This window comes from Coloeus monedula, assembly GCF_965178545.1.
Source record: "Coloeus monedula genome assembly, chromosome: 8".
Lineage (NCBI taxonomy): Eukaryota > Metazoa > Chordata > Aves > Passeriformes > Corvidae > Coloeus > Coloeus monedula.
Genome location: NC_138788.1, coordinates 14,540,412 through 14,567,164, shown reverse-complemented (window position 1 = coordinate 14,567,164; position 26,753 = coordinate 14,540,412). Strand labels below are relative to the sequence as shown.

At 39.1% G+C, this 26,753-nt stretch overlaps 1 protein-coding gene across 5 annotated transcripts in view; it reads left to right on the top strand.

The window, feature by feature from the left end:
- Positions 1 to 26,753, top strand: part of ZMIZ1 (zinc finger MIZ-type containing 1) — a 343,883-nt gene that overhangs the window by 203,169 nt on the left and 113,961 nt on the right. For all 5 annotated transcript variants that reach the window (XM_082286136.1, XM_082286134.1, XM_082286135.1 and 2 more), the window contains exons 5-6: positions 782 to 895; positions 13,908 to 14,013. In XM_082286136.1, coding sequence (XP_082142262.1) covers positions 782 to 895; positions 13,908 to 14,013 — 220 coding nt within the window. The remainder of the gene's footprint in view (positions 1 to 781; positions 896 to 13,907; positions 14,014 to 26,753) is intronic.

Below are 26,753 nucleotides of genomic sequence, written 5' to 3'. Positions count from 1 at the left end.
TGGTTGTTCAGTAAAAAGACAGAAATTAATGTGATAGTCAGAAAAAATCCATTGCCCATGCAAATTTCATAACAGAACCAGATTTTTTTCCCTCTCAAATCCTGCCACCCTCTTCAGGAGAGGTAGGGTTCCACTCTGAAATGTCTGCGTGCCTTCTGTGCATGTGAAAACATTTTTGGTTAAGAAATAACCCTCCATTTTTCATGATCTTGAAGCTAATGACCCTAATTGCTCATGATGTTATGTCACGAGCAACAGAAACCAAAGCTCCTAGAAGGATCAGTATAGTGAGTGTGCTTCTCCCTGTCACTGGCATTTTCTGACTCTGTCATGTTTGCCTCATTGGCCAGCAGCAAAGATTGAAATCTTGATTATTGGAAGGTGCTGTGCTGGCATGTCACAACAGTAGGGCATAAGCACACATCAAAGACATTGAACCTAACACTAAAATTTCCCTTAGTTGGGGCTCAGATAGTTTTCATTTCCAAGTAGAATCCATTATGATTTGCAGGTGGGAGAGGTGCTGCTGTGGAGGAAAGAGTTTGGGAAGCTCTGGTATTTCAGCTACAGTTTGCCTCTAACTAATGAAGTCAAGTCAGAAAACTGTGTAAGTGTTAATAAGAATGAAGTAGGATTTTCTGCATTCACTGTGCAATTTAAACTCTTGCTTTTGAATTACGTGCTGTTCCTAGAGCCAGACTTTGCAACAATGTGGTGTAGAAAGGAACATGTCAGCCTTTGTGTATGTTATTTACCATGCTGCTTTGCCTTCCCTTTCCAGCACTTACAGAACCCAGCAAACTTCCATAATGCAGCAACAGAGCTCCTGGACTGGTGTGGAGATCCCAGAGCCTTCCAGAGACCATTTGAGCAGAGCCTGATGGGTTGTTTGACGGTACGTCCATCCTACTGTGACTGTGGCTCCTGTTGTGTTTTGTACTGTGTCCACTCTCTTGTGGCCAAGGGAACTTGATTTTCAGAATCTGCATTTTGAGGGAATTTTGTCATTTTACCTTAAATATATGAAGCCAGATCCTAAGACCTGTTTATTTGACTCCATTGCTTAACAGGAAGCAAAATGCAATAACAAGAAGTTAGAGCATAGGAGGGCTAAACATTTTCAGTTAGATGACTTAAAAATGCACAGGCTAGGTTATTTGTTATGCTCATACAGTATTATTTCATGGTTTGAAATTGCAAAGTGAGTCGTGTTCTTACAGAGTAATGAACTTTCCAGATGTTTGTTTTCCTTTGGAATTTTTGGTAGGGCTGAAGGACTACTTGCATTTTATTCTAAGTATGCTGTGCTTTCAGCTAAACAGTGTTTCTGACATACCTGTTCAGCTGACTTTCTTACACGTATTGACTGCAGGTCTAATCCTGACATACTAATTCCAACAGTTCCATTGATTTCAGTGCTTTTCTTTCCATTCACTTTCTATTAAGACCACTGTAGTTCCTAAAGTGACTTCATTAATAATGCATTAAAACACATATTTGTGTGTGCGTTTTTTGTTTTGAAAATTTTATTTCCCACACCCCCAGCAGCAGCAGTCCAAATTGTTATGTGGAGTCAAAACTTTAGACAAATTAAATTGTCACTGAGCAGGAGGATTTAAAAGACTCACTGCAATTTGCCAAGCAAGTTGATATAAATAAATAGTCACAAAAGAAACAGAAATTCTGAAATGACTGATGAAGAGACTGTCATTGTATTTGTTGGGGGGCAGAAGTACATGGATTATTTTCATGCACTGTGTAGCTGGATATATAAAGCAGACATTAAGACTGAGACTTAGTTGCCAGAAATCCAAATGTTAAGGAATGGCTCCATCTTAGTGTGCTGCAGTGTATAGCATCCCTCAGATTCGTATGTCAAAAAGTTAGAATAAATCCAAGGATGATAGGAGGTGCATAGCATTCTTCCAATCAGAGAAAAAAATAAAATAAAGCAAGTTAAAAATGTTTAAGTCCAGAGATAGAATATTTAACAATTCTGTTTAAAGGAAAAGCTATCTGTAACATCAATTATGAGAAAATGCACATAATGTCAAAGGTGACCATAACTATATTTTATTTATACTTTTTAAAAACTTTCCTAGCATTTGGGAAAGGACACATTCACCTCAAGTATAATTGGGCAGTCTGTGCACTGTATTTCTCTGCAGCCCCTTGCTAGAACATTGTCAGTCTGACCTGTGACTTCCTTGCTGTTTAAATCTTCTCTTTCTACATGAGCAGATATTCAGCCCTGCCCAACTGGAGGGTCAGAATAAGGTCTGACTGCCAGTGATTCATTCTCTTCACAGAGTGTACAGAAAGTGGGCAGGAAATGCTCCATGAAAACTAGTGAGGTAAAACACAATACGTGGTTTTCAGTGTATTGAAATGAAAATACAGTTTTTCTTCTGACAAGGATGAAAGAAAAAAAAATCTTAATGTTAATATTTGAGCCATTTGTATTGCCTTGCTTCATACTACTTCTCCCTGGAATCTGAACAGGGTGGCATGTCCCCCTTTCCCAAGCTTGTTGTGGGAGAGAACTATCTGCAGTGTAGGACTGACTGGCAGCAGCATCTTTATCACATGTTGTAATCTCATTATATTCCTGACAAGGAAATAACACAGGAACTTAAGTTGTCTTGTTCTATGTTTGATAAATACACAGGATTTGCAGAATGCATATAAACTTCAGTGAATATGTTTCTTGTTCTTAATTTTAAAATCCCTCTAAGAAAGATATTCTTTAATTTCTTCCTGTGTACATCCCTCTTCCTCTTCCTGCTTCCCATTAAAGAGAGACTTAACTGCATGGTTGTATCCCAAGAGGTTTGTACTTCCTGTATCTTCTTAATACATTAGCAGTACAGTGGGCAAGGTCTCCTTTTTAATTTTTTTTTCTCCTTATAGATATTCTTTCTATCTGAGCTTGCTCATGCATAATTTCTTTCAAATTAATATTTTCTGATTCATAATTTAACAAAGGTGGATTTTGAGGCTTGTCATTCACTTACAGGAAAAGGGGTTTATCTTAGTTTCATTTAACAAACATGATAGAACTTCAGGCTGTTTTCAGAGAAATTATTCAGAAAGTTGCAAATAAGTGAAAGGTAGCTGAAATAGTGGAATATCATGAGTAAATTTAACATCAGTTTGCTTAGCTGCATGTTCTGTACTATCAGGAGCCTATTTTTCTTAATGCTGACAAGGTTTACCAGTGTCCTTCTTTGTGAGGATTATGCTAAAAGAAAAATGAAAAATCAGTATGAAAGTCAATTCAACCACTGAAACAGGATTATTGTTTTATTTTGCCAGCCTTTAAAATGACCTTCAAAATCAAATTCCCTTAAAACTTCTGTATTTTTGGATGTACTTTTTAAAGCAAGTAATCTTTACCATCATTACTGCATTCGAGCTGTGTGGTTCTTAAAGGCATTTAATTCAGAAATTCTACAAATACTAAAAAATGCTTGCTCATAAAGCTTCCCCTCTGTAGTGTTGAGAATGATTTTTTTATTTTTATGACATTCTGTTCTGTTAACTCTCTGACCAGGGAAAAAGTGGTATGCTAAACTGTTCTGGAACCATCAAGGGATATGAAATGATCACGTCCTAAGAGTGGATAACATGATATATACTAACCCAAATTGAAACATATTAGGATGTCATGAATGCAGAGGAGCAGGCTCTCTCAGGAATGTGCAAACCATTCATTCACACACTGCAAAGCTGAAATGCATCAGATGTAATGACAGAGCATGAAAACAGATCTGTTGAGTTACGAATAGCCAGTTTAATAGATTATCACAGATGGGCATAACATAGGTACAATGCATAGGTACAACAGATTCTTTATGTTATTTAAGTCTTATGTGTAGTCTTTTGCAAAAATTAACCAATTAGATTTAATCCTATTAATAAAGGACAGATATGCTCAGTCTTGAGCTTTAATTTAAGAAGTGGTTCTTAGAAGTAGTTCTGTTTACCTGACACACCATCTTTGTGTTGGGACTGTCAGTAATGCCTGGTTCACTTTATAACCGTCTGGATGGTTTTATTCCTGCTGCCCATCTTGGATGCAGAAGAATGATCTTAGAAATATTCTGCTTGGGCAGTAGCAGAAGAGCCAGCTTCATTTATGGATTTGCTGGTTTTGATAATAATATATAGAATGTATGTATGGAATAGCATATAGAATAGGCTGTTGTAGAGGGTTTTCTTAAATTGTAATACTAGCACTTAGAGAAATCTTGGTGACTTGAAAATTTCATGAGTTTGCTAGACAGCATGTGTTGAACAGCAACATGTGTAATACGTGTCTAGTATTTGTCTTTCCTTGGTGATTTTTCTTTTAGAATAATCTGTGCACAATATACATACTGGCTATTTGCAGTAGATAATTTTTCCATATCAGCAGTACTTTATAATCCTGGAGTTACATTTGCTACTGTGGGCTCCATTGTATACAATGTAATAGGAATGATGCTCTTATCTCAAGAAGAAGCTCAGGATTTAATACAACAGCTAAATTTTGCCAGAGGTACCTAAAAGGTATGTTAAGTTCATTTCAGTAGTTAAATACTTAGCATTTGTTAAGTAGGATCCTTTAAATGATTACTCATTTAGAGGTGAAATAATTTCTTTTTGTGATAAAGAAATTAGGCTAATGCTGTCCAGGCCTATGAATAAAACAGGGTATTTCTGTGCAGTGCACACTGTCGAAGAGGCAAGGATACATGGGTAAACCCTTGGCTTGTGCTATAAATAGAAAATATTTTTTCATTAACTAAGCCCCAAAAGCTGTGCCTCTTCTGGCCAAAATGCAAAGCAGTGCAATGTTGTTATGTTCAAACAGTTCTGACAGACACTAATTCTAGAGCTAAAATTTTTGTGCTTACCCATTACAGAAAATCACCAAAGTGAGCGGGTAATAAAATTTATAAAGAATACACATTTCAACAGATAAATAATAAGTTAGGAATAAAGGGGTAAGCTTTGAATCTTTTTTGTTTCTTGCAAGCTACAGGTTGTGGGAAGGTTCCCTTAAACAGCTTTTATGGAACTCATGCAAGCAAATTATGGTCTTTCTCAGAGACAATAAGATCTCTCCTAACTTGCCAAGAAAAGCTAGGTGTTATTTTTCAACAGTAGTTATTTTCAAATCACATAGACAGTCTGTAGGCCAGAAACTGAATTATAATTGAAATCATTGATTCTATAAATTATCGAAATGGCAATGAATATGGTGTTCTTTTGTATATAATACTACTTCTTCCATAATGTTATGGGGAGCTGATGAAAACAGCCTCCACTTTCCACAAAACAGACATAGCTGTGTTTTTCCTTAGATTGAAAAAATTTCTTACTCTAGCACTAGATTATATTATGGCAAGGCTGATAGTCTTGATAAATTTAAGAATATAAATCTCTAAAAATGTACTGTAAATGGCATTGCCTTACAGTCTCCTGAAAGAAACAGCTTCAGTTACCACACAGCAGTTAAAAAAAAATAACCCTAGTTTGGCCAAATCAGATATCAGTCCAAGCAAAGAAATCAAAGTACTTGAATCACTCCCAGGTTAACTTTTTTCCTAACCGTTTCCCAATCCATGTGGATACTAAAAGTCATGTTTAACAGTAATGTTTAGCAAAAAGTTAACAATAATTAAATTATATCTCTGTGTATGGGAGACAAAAGCAAAATACTGTTCAAAAGCTTTTCAGGAAAGAATGCTTCAGAGTAGACTGCAATCCAAATTACTTTCAGTCAGCATTTGGTCCAGGTTGTTTCATTCATGTCTGCCTCTTCTCAGGCCCAGTGTAGTCTCATCCCATGGGTCTGCTCTTGCCAAGCAGTTTAACATGTAAATTATCTTATTGAAGGCTTTGGGTAACGTTTGTGTTGGTGCTGCAGCAAAAATGGAAATGAGGAGAGTGCTGAGAGCAAAACGGACAGATTTACAGACTTGTCTTCAGCAAAGGACCGTAAAGGCACTGCCTTGTTCTCTTGCTGTGCTTCAGCTTTACAAGGCACCAAGTTTATCATTCTTTAGGGCTCTTCAGTGTGTCTAATAAAGAGATAAAAGGGTGAGAGAAGCAAAGCTGTGTGCAGTTACTCTGTAGCGGTACCTAGGTGCTTCGTCTAAGAAACGAAAATCCAGCACTACAATGGTTTGGGACAGTAGGAGGAGTTTAGGTAAGTGGGGTGTGCTCACCTGGGCTGACTCCTGGTCAAAGCCCTGAACGTAAGAGAGCTTCTCTAGTGAAAGCTGTGGTTTTCAACCACCATGGCTGGGATCTGGGTCTCTCTTTGCATCTAAAAGATTCAAAGACTTCCTATCCCAGATTTTCCACAAAAAAACCATCCTGAAACAGTCATTGAAATAGTAATTAAAAATGTCTTTCCCTCCCCTTCCCCCCAAATCTTAGTGTTCTAGATTTTCCTCTCCAAATAGGGGGTCTGCCTCAGTCATCAGATGTGGGAAACTTACCTGTGTTTGTGAAAGAAATATTTCTTTTTAAATTAAAACAAGCAAACAAGCAAAGCTGTAGTCCTAGCTGTACTCCATCTAAAGGTTATGGATTTCATTTAAATCTTTTGTGCTGCTTGTAGTTCTTACTACATCTCTGTACTGCTGATGAGAGCTGCCAAAATAACAAGCATCAATGATAAACTGATGGAAGTATCTGCTATATGTTCATGTTTTAATGATACCGATACAATAGTACAATAATCTTTTGAATTGCATTTCTCTTCAGAAAATCCTGGATTTGAGACTTGAGATTATTTTAGATCATTTTAAGGAGAAAAAAACCCTAATTGCTCTCATTTTCCTAATACAGGAATCTATTTTAGCTTGTGTGATATGTTTTGAAGAACATAATTGGTTCATAAAAGACATACATGTTAAAAAAGAAAAAATACAAGAACGGCATGTCTGAATTATGGGAGGTTTCCATAATGGGATGCCTCAGACTGCAAATGCAGCTGCTGCTGCATTGACTTCATGCTTGCCTGGATTCATTTGGTTTAATGCAGAAAAGTACACACATAATCAAAAATCAACCTGTGACATTCCAAAAATCAGATTTCTAGTCAGATTAGAGTTTGAATGTGATTTAATTATATGGAAGAGTTAGTTCAGCATATTTATACCCAGAAAGTGGGAGGTTGCAGCTGCCAGTGGAACCCCTAGAATTGTTACATTTACTCTTTGTATCCAAGACTTCCAGAGCACAAAGTTCACGTGTAAGAAATTCTGCTCCCATCATCCTCTCCGCACATCTGTTAAACACACAGCTTTGTGTTTGCAGAGCAGCACAACACTCCAGGGCTGCGTACGTGCTGTACTGCCAGGGTACAGCCAGCAGGCACAGAACACTCTGCTTCAGAGCAGCTCAGAGTGCTACCACATAACTCACTATTACTGCGTGTCCTTTCACTTCATGGTCTCCTAAAGCCCTTTTTACCTAAACTTTGTTAGTCTAGTGATGATCTTTAGTTCAAAATTAAGGTCAGTGGAACAGACCATTGCAGAAATTATAACATTATTTAAAACTCTTTGAGATGTGTTGCTCTCCAAAGTAAAGTACTTTCGGAATTCCCTTGTCACTTTCTTCATATGAGCGGTGTATGTTTCATCCAAATCACTGTTCAAGGTGTGCCAGAACTCAGGTGACAATAGCATTGCGGTGACCCAGTGATCAGCTGGTTTAATTAGAGCACAATCCCTGCCTCTTTTTCTCTGGGAAAATTTTCAGTGGAGAGGGTTGAGTATAGTGACCTTCTCTTCAATGTTTATGCTAGTTAGGGACATGCAGAGAGAAAGAGGATGTAAAGGAGGAGATACCCTTACTCTGCATGATTTACATCACTGTTGCAGGAAGCATCAAGAAGTACGTGGCATGCATACTGGTTTGTTTTACTTTGAAAATATGGCCCTTATAGAGTGGGAAATACATTTTAAGAAAACTCTAGTTTGAATACAAGGGTTCTGTAAAGTCTCTTACATTTGCAGAACCTACTTAATGTCTGTTTTCAAGCATCAAAAGCAAGAAACTACTTAATGATATATATAACTTCCCTGACTTGCTTTGATTGTCTCTATTGTTGAAGCAGCCCTTCTGCAACTGAAGTGTAAGAGTCTCATCAGATCAGGACTTCAGATCACAGATTTCTTCCTCCTTTTCCTACCCTTTTTTTATTTTTTTTTTTTCTGTTTGAGGCAGATCACTATTCATGTTGCAAAATTCCTCAATTTGCTTCCTGTTTATCTGATCTTTGTGTGTTACTGAGGGGGAAAAATTACCATCTACATTGCAGAATTCTAATTACAAAATTTCTGCTGTAGTCTTCAAACTGCATTCAGATAATTTCAAGTATGCACAAGTGGCTGAACATGGAGCCGTCTGAACTAGCAATCAGCTGGCATTTTTAGTTCTGAGCTACCAGCAAATTGAATTGGTAAAATTCATTCTGATGCCAGCAGGGGGGGGTGCTCTTGACTGCTGCTAGTTAAGAGTTTCATTGAAAGTGCAACATAATGGGAAGGGAGTTGAGAAATAAGCAGTCATGTAGCTCTCTTGATTAACAGGGCTGTTAGGTTGAGAGCTACATTGTTCCAGTACTTCGTGAGGTGATGACAAGCAGGGCAGGGAGTGACGCTCCGCGGTGAAGCTCCCTAGCCTTGCAAAAGGAGGAGGGAAGGGAGGAAAAAGTATTGCAGGTAAATTCAGCAAAGAAAATATGCTGGTAGCCAAATCTGTCTGCTTTTCATGTAATTAAAACCTCACTCCCATCATTTTCTGCTCACTGTTAATGACCCTGAGAGTTCAGACATCTGGAATTCTGCAGAGCTGAGTCACAGACAGTGAATGCGTTGTCTCCTTTATGAAGGCTGTTCATCTGAATTATTCAGGTTAAAGATTTCAGAGGTTTGGAGTGATCAGATTTTCTTACTGGCAGGTGATGTTATAATAATGTTTGTTTGCAGATAGTGTATATGTTAATTTAAAAATGGCTTGAAATACTTGTTAGTGCCATATCTAAATTTAAATAAAAGCGAGGTGTTGCCAGTGTGTGTAGGAAATAGGCTAGCTTTTGTAAAGTCTAGCTGTCTGAAATGTTATTGCAAAATAACATAGAGAAATGTTAAGTGTTGAACGTTGGGCTGGCCAAGCACCTCTCTCACCCATGATAAAGGATGATGATCTCAATTTATGATTGTGGTACTGGCAACTATGTCTGTTTGGGGTTTTTTTTAGTGCATTACTTTTCAATGGAACTTTATGTTATGTATGGTTAGGTCAAGTAAGATAGGTTCTTACAGCATCGCAGAATGAAATCATGGTTGAACATGTGGTGCCAGCTACATGTCTAAATTTTTGCTGATGTGCTAGATTTGAATTTGCAGTTAGGGAAAGAGTATGTTTGCAAATGGTATCATAATCACTTAGTCATAACATTTAATGGATTATCGAAATTGTTTCCTTGATCCCATCTGATCCACACTGGTACCTGAATAAGACTGAAATCAGAGGAAGTTTCAAATGTGGTAGAATTCCTGAGACAGGGTTCAGATGCAGCTGGATGGCTTCAGTCAGCAGCAGGTGTCTGGAATCACTGAGGTGTGGCCTGGGACAGACCTAAGGGACCATGCTGTCTATTCTTTTTCTCCAAAATGGGATGTGATACAGATAAAGTCTGGTCTGCTATAAATCCCCTTACCCTCCAAAATCCAGAGAATGATAGGTAGCTCTTTCCAGTGCCTGATGATCTTTAATACCTCAAACATTTTCCCAGTGAGTCACATATACACTGAGAAGATGAATGTCTGTTCCTGATTGTCTCTTTAGGCATTTAATTTTTCTGTCTGATCTGTAGTATTTCATGTGTGTCTTTGGTCTCATTTTTGCAACATTTCTCCAGGTTATAAAGGTAATTCTAAACTCTTACTGTGTCCTGTTAAGTGTTTGCAGACTCTTCTGCCTGCAAAACCACCTAGAGGTTTTGCAGTTTACTCTGTCACTGGCCAAGTCAGGACTAATACATAGAAATTACCTGTAACAAGCACAAGTTATGATTTGACAAAGGACTAGTAATTAATAATCTGAGTACAATTTATACTGCTGTCATCTGGGCTATGTTCCTTTGTAACAATAGTGTTACATAAGGCAATGTCAAAAGACGGATTAGAGTTAGCATATGGTAACTTGTCAAAGAAGGAAATTGCACAGTGCTGATGGATTCATGATGATGTTCTGTATTGCTCCCCTAGCACTTCTTTAATACTTTGTTTTGTTGTCTATCTGGATACCTGTACTTTCTGAGAGTCGCCTTAAAACCAGATTTGATGTATCGCCAAGCTATCTGTCCTGAATGAATCTCTGAAGATAATCATTAGCATTACACTGTTTGTCCAGGCAAGTTCCTTTGAGGCACTCAAAGGTAAATTTCATCAGGGTCTGCTGACCTGCATATATTAAACTTACCAAATGTCTTGTATCTAGTTCTTTGTGTTTTGTGGATCATGCTCCTATGACACATTTGTTATCTTGTTTCTGGGAATTCTCAGTGTCTCTTTAAAAAGCTGGGGGGTCCCTTGCATACAGAGGAAAGCTTGACAAGTACCAAGGGGGCGATGGCAGACTTGAGTTGTAGACAACCTGAAACAGGGCCTTGGGAGGCAGGTGTGATCTGTTCCATTGACCTTAATTTTGAAATAAAAGTAGGTCTTTAACCTGTCACAGCTGAAAGAAAAACTTTAGGTACAGTCAATGCAAAAAATTGTAAGACTTGTTAAAAAATTCAGACAACATGCAGCTGGCACCATGTGTTCAACCATGAGTTCATTCTGCAATGCTGTAAGCACTTATCTTAGTTGACCTAACCATTCCTTGTAAAGGAAATAAATGTCTACTGCCCTGTTCATGTCAACCAAGCTGAGGCAGAAGGGACCAGAGAAAGCCCTCTTGAGCACAGGTCCACCAGTTTGTTTAACGGACCCTCTGTCTGCATTTAGTGGAGTGCATACAAGAACACTTTAGTTGGAAAATTACTCTTGGCAAAACAGAAATTTTATTAGAAATATCTGCTTTCTATTAAGTTTCTGTGTGTTTTGTTGCTCTTTTGAGAGGAAGAAGGGGCTTTTTGTGCAGTTTGTCAGTGGAAGCACTTTCTTTCAAAGGTTATAATTTTAAAATTTTTTTTTGCTAAAGCAGATTTGCAATTTGTTTTCCCTCACACTTTGCGTGAAGAAGTAAGCGCTAGTTTGACTGGCTGACTTCTGCTCACTCTCAAATTTAGATTTTGCCTGCTCATGCTCAGTCCTCTTGTGGTGTTTGCTGGGGCACTGCTCAACCACTCCAAGGTGGGTGCTCCCAGGCCGTGCTGTGGCCATTGGGTGTGGTCAGCCTTGGGCTGCACACTGGCACCTGGAAAGCTCTGCTGTGCACCCCTCTCAGCTTCATGGCACTGCTACGTCTGGCAGGGGAAATTAAGAAAAGGAAACTGATGCGAAGTGGGAGTGTACAAAGTTAGGCGTCAGCCTGTGGTTAGGACTGTGCTGACCAAGGCTTTGCGCTCTATTCAGTTAAGACACAGTGCAAGCAGAACTTGGCTTTTGTGGGTTTTCCAATTCTCTCTGTTTCCTGAATTACTTTGTAGAATTTGTCTATAATTAGCAAGATGTCAGTTGAGAGTAGTGATTTGGCCTCTGGCTAGGAGGGTCTCAGGATCTGTAGCTTTATGTTTTAAAACGAATCAAGCATATAAGCAGCCAATGCGTTTCCTGAGTTACTGTGTGCTCACTAACGAGCAGGTGTATCTGCCTTCATTCCTGTCCAGTTTCAAAATAAATGGTTTAATGATTATGTGCTTTTTCAAAACAGAAAATGAGAGGGCCCTTTCTCCATTGTTTTACCGACCTCATTTGCACTCTGCAATGTGTTCCCCTGTAATGGTGCAATAGATGATGGCTAAAGGAGTTTAAATAATGTTTGTTCGTTAATAAGACATTGTTCTCAGGAACCTTTTGCAAGGTGGTGCTTTGGGTGTTTTAGAAGAGCTTTTTGTCTGTTTTGTTCCCATCCCTCCCCTAATATCTACTTCAGAGTGGCTGAAATACAGTGATACTGGAAGTAGAAAAGGGGAACAGATTTCAAAGTGTGTAAGTGTATTCCAGATCTCATGGCAGCCCACCAGTCTTCACTCCTGTTGCTAATTTAGCATGAAACATGGCATATCATGTTCTGCTCTTGTTTTTCTGTTTTTGAATGGTTTTGTGGGTTGGCTTTTTATTATTACTTTGTTGTTGTTGTTATTTATTTTATTTTATCTTATTTTTGCAAGTTTGGACCCAGAGTTTTAGCCAGGATGTTAACAACTGGACTTCTAAGTGTAAAGGATTAAAGGCTGATCTACCAAGTTGGAAATGTTTCTTTGTTTATCAAAAATAATTACATTATTTCTTTTACTTTATTCCTTTTTACTTTTCTATCTAAAAGCTGTAATTGTAAAGAAATGTGATAAAACAGTCGGTGTGTAGTACTGTACTGATTATCCTCAATTTTCCTTTCTTTTCCCTGAAGCGCTCTTCTCAGTTTTGAGGTCAGAAGGGTTAAATTTAGGGAGGAAACACTCCCACTTGATAAAGTCTTATGAATCTGTAATTTTTACGTTAGTAGCAGCAACAGAGCAGAACATCTGCCTGGGAACTTCATTCATGTTAATTCTTTTTTAAGAAATAAATTTGGTTCTTAATTGTTAATAGGAAAAGTGGGTATTTTGGAAGAAAGTTCAGACTAATATTTGTAAGTTATCACATATGTTAGTTCTTCACTCTGTTTTATACTGTTGCTTTTTGCAGTCCTGGACACAGATAATTGCAGTGTCATTCATTAAGAAAGAGGCTTTCAGATGAAGAAAGGAATGGGAAAAGGATATTTTCTTGTATTGTTAGCTATTAAAGATAGGGACTTTCTTTTGCTTCAGGAAATGGTGTTCTGTTTCTTGTGCAGCTCCTTCACTGTTGTTTTAATGCAAAGAAGTAATGGCACTGTTAAGAATAATCTGCTTTATCTGTGTCTCTGAGTCTGAAGTCATCACGTGCCACTAGAAGGCAATAGAAAAGCTGTGCTGTGTATAACTTTAGCATCATTTGGCAGAATGACTGTGGTACTGTGTTTGTACTATGCAGATTTTAAAGAGGATACGTTCTTGGCTGATGGCTGAGTTGCTGGCTTGGAGAAACATTTGACTGCTTCTCATCCTTAACTCCAGTCTTCAATTTGCCTGGTTTTGCTGGTTCTTCTAGATCAGTCAACAACAACAACAGTCTTTCTCTAATTTAATGTTTGGCAAATGCTTCTTGCACAGGCCTATTTATTCTAAAACTGCAGTAAATGTGCTTCCCAATAGAGTATTGTTGAAATGCAGCAACTGTGACACTGAGCACAGTGTAGGACAACCCTGCCCAGCAGTGTGGAGCGGGCATTTTAACCTAAAGGACCTGGGCACGGCCCTTGGGAATGGGGCCAGGAACTGTACAACAGAGAGAGACTGAAGATTTCTCATCCTCACATCTCAAGTACAGTAAGGTGTATTCTATACAGTCTTTACAAACATTGCTCTTGCATTATTTCTTCTGGCTTTGTCTCTCCAATTTTCATGGAACTACCAGGCCCTTCTTCTGACGAGTGGTCAAATAACCAGATCACCAGAATACTCCTGTGTTCAGTTTGCTGTGCTTGTGTTGGAAGCTGCTGGGGAGAACTGCCTCTTACCATGTTTGTACTGTGCTCTTGCAGCAGATTCAGATTTCTAACATTAGTGCTGATAAGCAGGTTAATGTCACTTTGTAAAGAGCTCAAGTAACCCCTAATGAAGCTTTCTCTCTTTCCCTCTGCAGGTGGTTAGTCGAGTGGCAGCTCAGCAAGGATTTGACTTGGATCTTGGATACAGGCTACTGGCAGTATGTGCAGCCAACAGGGACAAATTCACTCCAAAATCAGCTGGTAGGAAAAGCTTTTTTTTGATGCATTGTTGATCTTGGATGATCATATTCTGAAAGAAATGCTACCTGTGACTGTCTTGCATTATTTAAAAAAACAAAACCAAAAGCAAACATGTATTTGGTGGTTATAGTTCTGTTACTTTTAGCATTTCAGTGGCATGCTCTTCTGAGGATACATGACTTTGGAAATTTATATTTTCACTGACTAGTGCTGTTTGTTGCCCTATTTGATCTCATGGATGAAATGCTGCTTCCAGAAGCACAGATGTTTAGTAATTTTGTGGTGGGAATGAACATACTCAGACCCGTCTGACTTGGTAAACCTTTGATTTTCTGTCATGTGTCAACCTCTAAATCTTTCACATTCATTCTGCACTCCCTGGTATATCTATTGCAAAACTTGTATTCTGTGACTTCATAAGTCTGTGAAAATAACTACCATGGTTTCTTGTACATATAGCATTAGAATTTGGAGCCAAGAGTAGGTAGTAACTCTATTGCTATAGTATGAAGTAGGCATTTTTCCAGTATTTTACAGCAATAATCTTTTACAGGGCTCTGATCAAGTAGCAATATTTGATCATGATGTATTGCCGTTGCTCCTCTGTAGAGAAGTAGAAAATGCACTTAAGGGTCTTTCTGCTTCTCACATGTTCGATTTAACTGGAGCAGTTAATTCTGGTTCTCCTTTTCTTAGCTGATGAATGTCAACATAATGTGCACTGGCTTGGAAAACAGGAAGATAATTGTTCTATTCCAGACTGAGCATGGATAACTTTTCTGCTTAGTACTAAACTGGTATGCAGTCCCCATTTTAGAACATCAGAAAAAGTTACCTTCTTCCAAAACGGTGGTTTTTAGCCAACTGATTGGGTGTTCATATTTTTTTTCATGGTCCTTTTCAGTTTTTATCAGCCCCAAACTTCTTTACTCATGGCTACCTTTTGTTCTAAGTGTTCTAAGCAGTTCCTCATGCAAAAGTGACTTTCACATCAAAGCATATTCACTGGACTTACTGTTTTATTTTTTGTGGGGGAAGGATCATTAATCTTACTAAATGTTGAATAAACTGTCTGATTTTCATCCGGGAAAATTGGTGGAGGATAAAATGTTCAGTTAACCAAGCACAATGTCCCTTTTTTCTGACTTCCTATTAAGTTTATCCATTAGTTAGCTACCGCATCTCTTCTTGGTTATTTGGGTTGTTTTTTTAAAAAACTTATCAAGTGAGGCTTTGCAGCTATAAGAGTGTCAAATTTTCTTTAAAAATATAGCTATTCCCCCTCTCTCACTAATTCCTCCTGATGTGTCTCTCTATCAATGTGTTAGTGAGGGAGAGGTTGAGAGTCAGATGTTATGGTCCTTTTCCTTCAGGGCTCAGTTCAGGGGATAGTCTTGAAAACTGCTGGTCAGTCATCATGTTCTAGAAAAGCCCAATGTCAGTGTTTGATTTCTACCAGTAATTACTTTTTTGAGGAATATATGTGGGGGATTTTTTATCTTAGCAGTCTGTACAGAATTCAATCTTTCCATTTTTAATTGATACAATACTGGGAAAGCTGGTGAATCATGTGCTCTTCTCTCAGTATATTCTAAAATCCTCCTTTGCTTTGCTTCCTATTTCCCAGTTGTACATACAAGTAATTTATTTTCAATAATCTAAAATGTTTGGTTTCACAACTGCTTTAGTTTTACTCTGTGTACAGTTGTTTCACCAGGTCTTCCCGGGGTTTCATGATGCCCATCTACATTGTGCTCCTTGTGCTCTTACTGTCTGTGTTAAATACTCATATTTTGGGGCATACCATAACATATTTTGTGAAATGTCACATATAGCCACTACTCTAAGGATGTCACATTCACATACGAGCTCTGAGAGCTACATCGTTGAATAGGCAGCTTGAAAGATTGACAGACTGGGATTACAAATGTGAGGTCATTTCAGAACATACAGACCTTTTTTGGAGGGTTATTTTCCACGTCTCAGTGCATTAACATTCGCAAATTTCTAATACAGCAGTGGCACTGCTCCTTCATTCAGTTTTTGTAAAAATGTTGAGATTGTCCTTTGCTTTTTTCGTAAACAGTGTGCATCATTGAAAGCTGCCTTTCGTGATTTGCTTAAGGTGTTGTCAGGGGTGCTTGTAGGTTGCTTTGAGTAATTCATTCTGTTTTCTTTTGCATCTAATGAAAGACACCTTCAACACTTCTACCAGTCACATTCCTAGAGAAATCCCCTGATGTAGATATCAAATGGCATTAATTTTAATGAATAAGAATTTGTTTTTCCCTTCCTCTAGGCTTAAGGGGAATTTACAATGGTTTGTATTCATTCCTCCAAGTATGAATTTAATGCTGCCAATGGGATTGCTCTGAAAACATTTTTAATCCATGTTGTTTAGTGTCCGACATTCTTAAATGCAAGGAGAAAAAAAGACTTTCTAATTAAAACATATTTGAGTAGGCGAACACTGGGAAAAATAATTGCACCAAATCCTTTCAAGGGCCATCCACTGTTAGTACCTCCTTACAGCTTAGGACAAGGCTTGTTGGCTGATGTCCTGCAGCCTGGGAGCCTGGAGTGGCCTGGCAGTGGTGGCTGGCAGGCTTTACAGCTCTGCTATGTGGAGCAGGTGGACCTCTTCAGCCCAATGTCCCTCAGGTCTGCTGGTTTGCAGAGACAGCTGAACCAGTGCAATCAGTCCTGCTCTTGTTCTGCAGCAGTTCCCACCCTAAGCTTGCTCAGGGACCTCTACTGGCAGAAGAGCTTTTGCTGGTATGGCTTCTTTTCTGTTTGACTGCTCCCTGAGCTGTGTCTCTGCAGGGCCCCAGGAGAGTGAGGGTCCCCATGGCAGTGCCTGGGGATCTCACTTATCCCTGATGGAAATGGGCTGGAGCCTGAGGCTGGAAGGCAGAGCAGCCAGCTGCCAAATTGGCTCAGCTCTATGGGAAAACCAGCCCCGGGTTCATGGAAATGGCCCCACAATGTTTCATCCCAGCTGGTTTAAGCTGTTTTGGTGGTGGCTCCCTGCTAAGCTGGAAAGGAGGTGCAGATGTCAGATCAGAGTCCAGCCAAACATGGGGGGAAGCAGGGAGGGATAGGACGCTGCAGCTGGGTGGGGCAGCTTTTCAGGTGGCACAGCCTCAGCTGGGGAAAGGCAGGGCACCAGACCAAGAGCTGTCAGTCCCTTGGCTTTTCCCATCCGGACTGTTTGGTGTTGCCAAGACAGTGTTTGATGTGCTTTTTGGTGTCGTTTTACTTGGTCACTGAGATAGTTAACAATTAGCTAATACAAATTGTTTTGGAGAATGCCTAGAGGGGAGGTTCAAGCAGCATGAAAACTATTAAAAAGTTGTCATGTGTGCTTTTAAATAGAAATGACGATTTAATGACTGTGCCTTTTGTCTCTGCTTTCTGGCGTTTGTACCTGAAATAATAGCTGCTGCCTTTTCTTTTTCTAGCCCATGCTGCTGCAACGGGGCAGCTGCCTCAGCAGGAGGTCAAACACAGCATTTCCCACCCTGAAGACAAATGACAAAGCCTTTAAAAATATATGTGTGTCTTTTGGTGACAGCTGCTCCCCAGACCTTCCACTGCAAATTCCTTTGCCTTGTTGTGACACCTATAGGGAATGGCCCAGCAGGTTGGCTGCCTGCTCATTTGCTTCCAGACTGCAGTAACCTGAGTTGCTCTTAGTATATGAGTGCATAGGTATTTATGTATTCTGGCTTTTCTTCATTAAACCTGAAGACCTTCTCTCTGAATAGTGTTCGCTTGGACTTTTTCTGAGCATATCTGATGCTTTTGTCCTTCCTGGAGAAGATTTTAAGTCATTTGGTAGCTTTATTTTAACATATTCTGTTCAAATAGAGTTCACCAATTAAAGTGTTTATTAAAAAAAAAAGGGGAGGGGGGAGAGAAAGAGAGGGGACAATTTTCTGTTCTGAAATACTATTTTTTTTTTTAAAGATACTTTATCAAGCTACTGAACTTCTTTGCTCTTGTAGCTACTTTTCTACTTTTGCTTTTGTCAGGAGGCCAAGCTGAGGCCAGACAAGGGGACGACAGGATGAGATCATACAGGGAGCTTTGTCAGAAAAGGACACTGCTCAGTATCTCTGTAAAGAGACAGAGGAAGGAAGAAGCCTGAGGGCAGAACTGTCCAGAAAAGGTACTTTAGCAGTCACTGAGCAGCTACAGCAAACAAATGCTGTGATAGCTGGGATGGGCAGCTAAGTGTTGGCTGTTTGATAGAGAAATGGCAACATTTTTTGATATCACTTTGCTTTCAATCCCTTAGGCTGTACTTGGTGTGCTTCTGATTTTACTTTTCAAGAGCAGCATTACTTAATAATCTTGATTTCATACGAAGTATGAACCTAAACTTCATAGATTTGAGGATTCTATATTACGGGGTTTTTGTTTCTTTAGCTTCAGTCATCGTGCTCTAATTGTGATATAATAGGGCTGTTCTTGTGAGTAGGATGCCAAAGCTGTAAATAAATTGGACCCTGGGTTAACAAAGGTACTTGCAGCAAGAGTGCTGCAAATGGAGGTGTTAAAACATCACTGGACAAGATACTGAGACCTAAGGTATGTCCTGATCAGGATACATTTTCAAAGTAATAGTAGAGATTGGCAAAGAGTATTTTGGTGTATATCAAATCAATCTTCCAGAAATTATATAAAAGGAGAGAAGAAATGATGCCACAATGTGAATGAATAAAAAGGTAGAAAGTAAGGATAACCTCTAGCTTATGGGGGACCATAGGGCTCAATTAACACTTTTACTAAGTTTCCAGTAAAAATGCTCACATTATCTGTGGAGACAAGGCAAAGCGAGGTGGCAGGAAGGATTACAAGTACGGAATGGAAATTACTCCAGCCAAGGCTGATGGCATCCCTCCAGCTTGAAGGGACCAAATGATTGACAGGCCTGTGTTAGGAAAGAAATAGCATATGAATTGTCAGTCTCATGCCTCACATCAAAGAATTTTCCAGCAAGTCAAGTCAAAATGGTCTTATATGACTGGAGAAGAAATACAAATGCTGTATCTGCACTTAGGAAAGTGGCTGATAAGAATAAGTAAGCAGCTTTATGAGAGCAGAATAAAAGCTTGGGTTGTTTGTGAAATGGAAGCTGAGCAGAGTTATGAAATGCATGTAAGTACTAGCAAATTAACAACTCAGAACACGAAAGGCTATGAAGCTATAATACAGTATTGGCACAAAAACATAGGGGGTAAATTGAATAAAACACTGAAAAAAGGGGGAATTCAGAATTATTGGGGCAGTTACATTTGAAAAATATTTTCAGCTAGAATGACAGTGGATAGGGATGGAGGAGAGTAAAGGAAAATGGAAAAGTAGAAGAGCCTTTTTAAAGATAAAACTCAGTGTATGAAATTGTGCAATGTGGTTCTTGGTGTAGCTGGAATCTGGTTAAGAGCTTTTATCTGTGTTATCCTAAATTTATACTACATTTCCATGCAGATATCTAATCCATTGGTAGTTGAGTTGGTGTCCTAAAACCATCCACTTGACACTCCTCATTAAAATAAAGGTATTATTTTCTTTTAGCTGTTACCTTCTGAAACAGCTTTTGATGCTGAAGACTCACTACATTTCAGGTGATCTCTAAGTTCACTTCCCTGCTCTTAGCACAGATTCTCACTGTGTGCACCTTGTCTGCTTTGCTCTCAGTTTTGTAGTTCTATATTTTTGAAGCAAGGATAACAATACACCTTCCATCTCACTTTTATTTATCTCATTTAATTAAATTCAGTGTCATGCAGTACAGAAACTACCTCTTCCCCTGTAGGTAGTTATCCAGTGCAGCAGAGCCGCGGTTTCAGCTGGGACATTTACACTTCGTTATCATACAGATAAAATAATTCTGCTCTGGAACATATTGGCAGGATAAACCTTTGTTGCAACTAAGTCTTTCTTTCCTGAAGATTTATAGTATGGGTACTACAAGTAAATGAGTAATTAATTCTTAATTCATTTAGATTACGAGGTTAGTTTCATTAGTTTCTCTTAGTGAAGTTGGCAACTTCCCTTGACCAAAGGGAAACACAGTCAATAGTGCTGCTCGGTGGCAAGCAGCATTAATTCATATCTGCACTCTGTGACGGCCACATTTACGTTGGCTGCAGAAAAGGCACAGTGGACTTTGCCGATTTGTCTCACCCATGAGTTTACTCAGAACAGAACTCCAAAAGACCTGCAGTTTGGGCAATTATATCCTTTATCTTGAGCCTCTGTCGGGTTGGCTTGACATAGGGCAGCCATGTCAGTAGTCAGTTCTCAGCCTCTTGAGGTTAAGAAGAGACTGCAGAATGAGATGCTGTTCCCCACTGGGCCTTACTTGTTCGGGTTGTTCCTGTTCCCTTCCTCTGGAGAGGTCTGCTCCTCATGCATTTGGTCTGCCTTCTGCTCATGGGAAACATGATTGTACTTGTGTCAGGTCTTCATTACACTCAGCTTGGCAACTCCTCTTCATTTTTACTGTGAGCTTGAGGACCTCATGACATATCAATGTAGATAGGTATTATTTTGGTGGAAATTCACTTCCTTTTTGGCATTCACTGTTCTGCTGTACACTTGAACACCTATGTTTATAAAGGAGGGTGCATGGCTGAGCTGCTGCTTCTTTATTTTGTCTAGCCAAAATACCAGGTGGTGTATCTGCCCTGTTCTTTTTGACATTTCACTGGTCCTTGTTACCATGGTACCAATTCTGACTTTGAGAGATGTCACAGTAAAACTGTTGCTAGGTTGGAACATTTTTGCTCTAATGCCTTTACTACAGCACTTAAGGAAATTGTGGACTCTCAACTACAGCAACAGACTTGCTCTGCTGTTTTCTTAGTCTGTGCCTTGGATTTTCCTGAGGCTGGTACCTACCTGAATGCTCTCTTTGCTGCAGATTTGAATGTGTAGTGCATTAACTTATCATGCAGTTCCTGGAAAGAATCTTTTCCTAAAGTGTGCAACACACTTTCACTTGGACTGGAACTGGCATTCCCCAGAGAAGACTTCTGTTGATCTCTATCAGCGTTTTCTGTCTTCTTCTTCAGGGGTTCCATAAGTGCTAACAGCTGAGGATTTGGTGGTAGGGACAGCTTAGAGCTTGGTTTTGGTGTGAATTTTGATTTTTCATTTTCTGTTGTTTTGAGTAACTTCCCTCTGAAGATGAGCCAAGTAAGAGGGGAGGCAGCTGTGAAAGCCTGCATATATTCATGGAAGAGAAGAAAGCAAACTCTTAGAATGCCATTTGCCCTTTACAAGCTCCCTTTTCTCAGCTTACAGCAAGCAGTCCTGAACTTGTTCCCTTTTGAGCTGCAGTGCATCCAAATGTACCTCAATACCAGTGCTCTCTTATTAGCCTGTGTATCTTGAAGGCATTCAGAGAAGTTCGTGAGGAGTCCAGCTATGAGAACAGTAACGTAGCAACTTCCATAGGGATTGGTAGCTTTTGTGCTGCTGGAGGGCTGAACCACGAAAGCATGAACTGTGTGAACAGATCAGGTTGTCAAGCTCCAAGAACAGCAAGTTCACTTCCTAAATACAATTGAGATTGCACTGCTCACATTTTCAGATCCATCCCTAATTCCTCCAGGCTTGTCTGCAGCATGGAGTCAGCCTGTTAAAAAAAGTTCTTGCCCTGAATACTCTAGACACGACACTCTGAGAAACACAGTGATTACTAGATAAGATGTTATATGTAGTATTTCTCTTTAAAAAGAGAGATTTCCATACTGAGAAGTTTTGAAAAAATGTTTTTATTTCATCTTTTCTAATGCTCATATTTAAGTACACCTGTTAAAGTGTGCTGATAGCAAGGTATTTACGAAAGTGCTATGTGATGCAAGCCATTCATTTAAATACCAGTTAAAGAATGAACAAAGAACCTTAAGGATTCATCATCATAGATAGTTCTAATTTGTATTAATCTTTGTGCAGCTTCATGTGCAGATTCAAGGAGAAAGACCACAAAATAAAGGAAAATTGATTTGAAGAGAGCTCTTAAGTAATACGTTCCCCCCCCCCCCAAAAAAAACCCTATTGTTCCTTATAACATGTGCTGTTTTTCTAAGAAGTTCAGTATAAGTCAGTATGTTCATATTTGATGAGGATTCTGGATTGCTTCTTTTTTAGGGATTGTTTTTGTCTCTACCTACTTTTACTATCAGTAAAACATGTAAAGAAAACCACCAGATTTGCTTTCCTCCGCAGGTTTTCTGGATGCCAAGGTAAATAATTCCCTTTTTATTTTTCGGTAGTCTGATGAAAACTGCAACCATACATGTCATTGTGAGACACTTCTGTGAATATCCTAATAAATCCAGACTTTATTCCTGACACTTCTGTGTAAGGTAAATCATGCTTTGTAGCAGATACCAGTAACACCTGACTCGAGGAATAAATAGAAGAGATAAGATTTTCCTCATGAAGTTTAGTAATTTAACAATAATAAACTCCAAAAGGTGTGAATCTAACTAGAAGCTTAAGTAGTTTTGTATCTCATTTCTATGACTTATACCAGGCTTTTAGGAATGTCTGGATGTCAAGTCCAGGAAACAAATGCCTGATTGTGAGTGTGTCTCTACTAAAAGACTTCCCCATAGATGCAGTTGTTTTTGGGGTTGAAGCTCATAGATAAGCCTTTGTAATGTGCTAGAAGGATAAAATGACCAAGCATTGAGATGCCTGGATATTGTGCAGTCCTAAGCAAATCTTTTTGACTCTTGTCTGTCTGTCTAGTAGATATCTCAGTTGTACCTCTGCTTTGCTGCTGTGTGTGTTTCTTATATGCACTGTTACAAAGAATCAGTGTTTCTTCATGTTTTGTATGAACTGAGTATCTACTCAATTTCTGAGATTCACTCTCAGCAAAACTTAAAGCCAGTAGCATTTCATGCAGGATGTTAGCTCCTATGAAATATGTGATCAAACTAATGATTAATTCAACCCCCTTCAATACATTCCTTATTTCTTTGAGAGATGCCTGCACTTCAAGTATGCTGGGGCTACTAATTTCAGTGGATAGAAGAAGTTACAGATTTTTAAATCCTGCCTGCCTGTGCTGTTGTTTCCCAGCACCCTGCTTAGGGCTCTGTAGATTCAAACCTGCAGACACAGATATCGATCCTTAGTTTCAGGTTCACAGAATGGTTCAAAATATGTATCTTCTAAAGCAAGTTCTCAAGGGAAACATAAATTTAAACATTTTTAAAGGCAAGTATGGCTGACTTGGCTCTGAACTTAATAATAGAAGGCTGAACAGGGGCTGCTCCTGAGGAAATAAATTGAACACTGAACATCTGTGTACAAAGCAGGGTATTTGTTCATGTGTGATGGTTTCCCTTATGACTGCCTGGTCAGACCCAAAAGACATTAATCTTGCTCACTCTGGAAGATACTGTCTTTCTATCACGGGAAAAAACAAGTGAAATTATTTAGTGTATTTATTACAGAAGCAATTTCAATTAAGGCAAAGAACCAGAGAGACCTCTAAGTTTTCAGTGTGAAAAATGAAGCACTGCTGGTCTAAAATAAGATTGTGAGAGGTTAATTGCTGGAAATTTATAACAGTTGCTGTCTCCCAGTAGGAATGTTGTAGTGGACCTAGTGGTCCTTGAAAAGCTAGATACCATTGCACGCAGTAAGGGGATTTTGCTTTGGAGGTTTTCTACTATTACCACCAAATGTGTTTGAAATAATAAGCAGTAGCTACAGTAACTTTCTTGACCAAAGCAAAAGCAGCAAGGTACTGGAGTTGTGTCAATGTTGTGCTGTCTTGAGAGCAAAAGCAAAGACTTGGGTAGGTTTTTGTTAGAGCTAAAATTGTGCAAGCCTCCTTTCTCAGTTCTGTTACAAAATCTAGCATGTCTTACAGGACAGCAAATTGATTTTAAATTCTGATTTAAAATTTTATGCACTTTAGCTAATTATACATTCAACACCTAAGATGAGCTGGAGAAGAGCTAGACTGACATTTTGGTCTAGCAACTGTCAGAATGGAAGAAAGAAAAAAAATATTCCAAAAGGGAGAGATACTTTTTACTTCTTTTAGTGTATGGAAAAATTAATAGATAAAGACAAAGTCTTGTATTGGAGGAAATTCTGTGTTCATTTGGTCCTTTGCAGGCAATTACTGCTCCCAGCTTGCAGTGACCAAGAAGGCAGAAGATCCTCAGCCAGGGCAGTGGCAGCACAGTGTGACAGCTGTCACTCAAGGAGCTCCTGTCTCTTGAGCCACTGGGTTACATCAAGCCCACTGTGCGAAGCTGCGGGATATGGGCACTGATCTGCCTTCTAGAGAATCTTGACAGAAGGGTGGAAGGAAGAGTCGTGTTCTGTTCTGTGTAAGCAGGATCAGGCCCATGCAGAATCATTCACTGTCTGGAAAGAGACAGAAAGCTGGGACGAGAAACAAGAGCACCGTGTGAGAGCAAAGTCCTCAAGCCAGTGACACAAAGCTGGTGGAACGTCACACCACTGTTGGAGGCTCAGTGGGATCCTTTGGTAATTGATTACCAGTGATATTGCGAAGATACCTCTGACACACACCAAAATTCAAACAGTTTGTGAGTTTACTGCTAATATGAGAACCCAAGCCATGTGTCAGGGCAAAGAAGTCAGCTGAGTGGAGTTCAGGAGCCAGTCTTCCTAGGGAATCCTTTCTAGGAGCTAGGCTTCAAACAGACCTCAGTCGATTTGAAGAACAGGACAGCAGAGTGGTTTTCAGCATCCCTTTGGAACAGCTGCTTGTGCAGAGGCATTTCAGCATTTTTTTCTTTCCTTTGATTGCAATATGTGTTGTAGCAAACACTGAAAGTAATGTTAGAAAAACAGAGGGAGATCCTGACTGCCATGTCTGGCTTGGCACAGTCCCTTTGGTTCAGTCAGCACTACAGACTGCCAGATTTCTGCAGTTGAAAGTATCTTCTGTGTTCCTCATATTTTCTTGATTTGGTAGAATTCACATCTTCATGCATCAGTGACAAATGTATGCTTTCACTCAGATTGAGTGGAAGAGCCTGGGATTGGTTATGTTTTCAAATCTAGGGAGGAGAGGAAATGTATTTGCCTCACATTTAATTAAATCTTATATTTAGTCAATCATATAATCGTAAACTCTGTAGAAGGATGGTGACTTCTAAGGATTGTCTTCAAAAAGCTAACACTGATACCTGGTTGACAGTCTCAGTGTGATACAAATCATTCTGAAGGGGAGTTTTGTAGAGAAGAGGAGAAAACAAAACTAAACTGAGGACGTGGAAGGAATGTGAGCATACATGTGCATCTATTGTGAAGTAAATACATTTGGACTGTGGTTTGAAAACATACTGGAAACTTGGAATATTCAGATATGAATTAGATACATTGCCCCATGAAAGGAAACTCTGTTTACTCTGCAGGTGCCGTTTAGTCTACAAAGGTGGGAAAATAAAAGTCTATACAGGATCGTTGTACTATTGCTGTGTTCATTTGTAATAGGTGATGTTTTTCTCTGCCTTTCATCTCTCTGTCCAAAACTCTACTTACCGTGAGGTCAATAAAGCTAAAAAGGTTGCAGAGAGTTTGAAAAACTAAAACTATGCTTGAGAAAGCTCATGTATGCAGAAATAGCTGTCTTACATAGCAATGTTGGAGTTACTTTTTAAGGGTCCATGTCTAGAAAATTATTTGTTAGTGATGAACTCTAAGCCCATTCCCTGGAGAAAAAGCCTCAGTTGCTGTGTACAGGATGGTGAGAAACTAGATTCAGTGTTTTCAGTGTGCCCAGACCAAACATCATCTGTCCCACACAATAAACAGTGTCCATTCTTTTGGCAGCTGTTTGTATGTTTTCAAAGCAGTAGAAGAGTAGAGATGACAGATCTGAAATGGTTTTATTCCCTTTACTGATGCAGCAAAAAGAAACAGGGCAAAGGGTGAGGTCACACTATGGGGGCAGAGGAAATGGACAGAAAATGCCTGTTCTGCCTGTAAAGTTGGCAAATTCTAGACAAATGAGTTTCCGTGGGGGAGGCTGAACCTTAGGATAAAAATAGAAATTTTAGAATGACAAAGATCCAGTTGTGTCCAGGGAAACACAATCATGCGCTAATTCAAAATCCAAAGTAATGGGGATGGGATAGTGACGTTTTATGATACCTGCAGGTTCTCCTTATGGCATGTGCAAGTTAATAAGCACATACCCCCAAAACTAAAGTTAGTAGTTAGAGGGGGTTTTTCTACATCTCTTTCAACCCCAATATGTCACCCCATCTGAACAAACTAAATGCCTTTAAAGAAATTGATAGCAGGTTTTAAAAGAACTGACAGTTGTCACTTAGAGCATATTGTTTTAATAATCCAACTGGACCATTCTTACTCTATTCTTGTGTTTCCAAATACACTCATGAAGTAGATACACATTTGATTTCTTTATATTGTCTGCTTTCTCTTCTGTGTTAATTTGAGGCTGGACCTTTTTAAACTTTTTTCCAGTGCGCTTTTGACAGCAGAATATTAGGTATGTGACAACAGATTTTGAGTAAATGAAGGATGAGCCATCCTGCTGCATGCACACATTTGTGAGTGAAGTTTCTGAAAAATCATTAAATCAATGGGATTTCAGATAGATGTTTTCCAAAGACCTCTTGGTATTTCAGCCGTGTAATTACCAGTACAATTAATGCAAACTGCATAACAAATCCTGTGCTGTTGCAGTTGCTCTGTGCAGC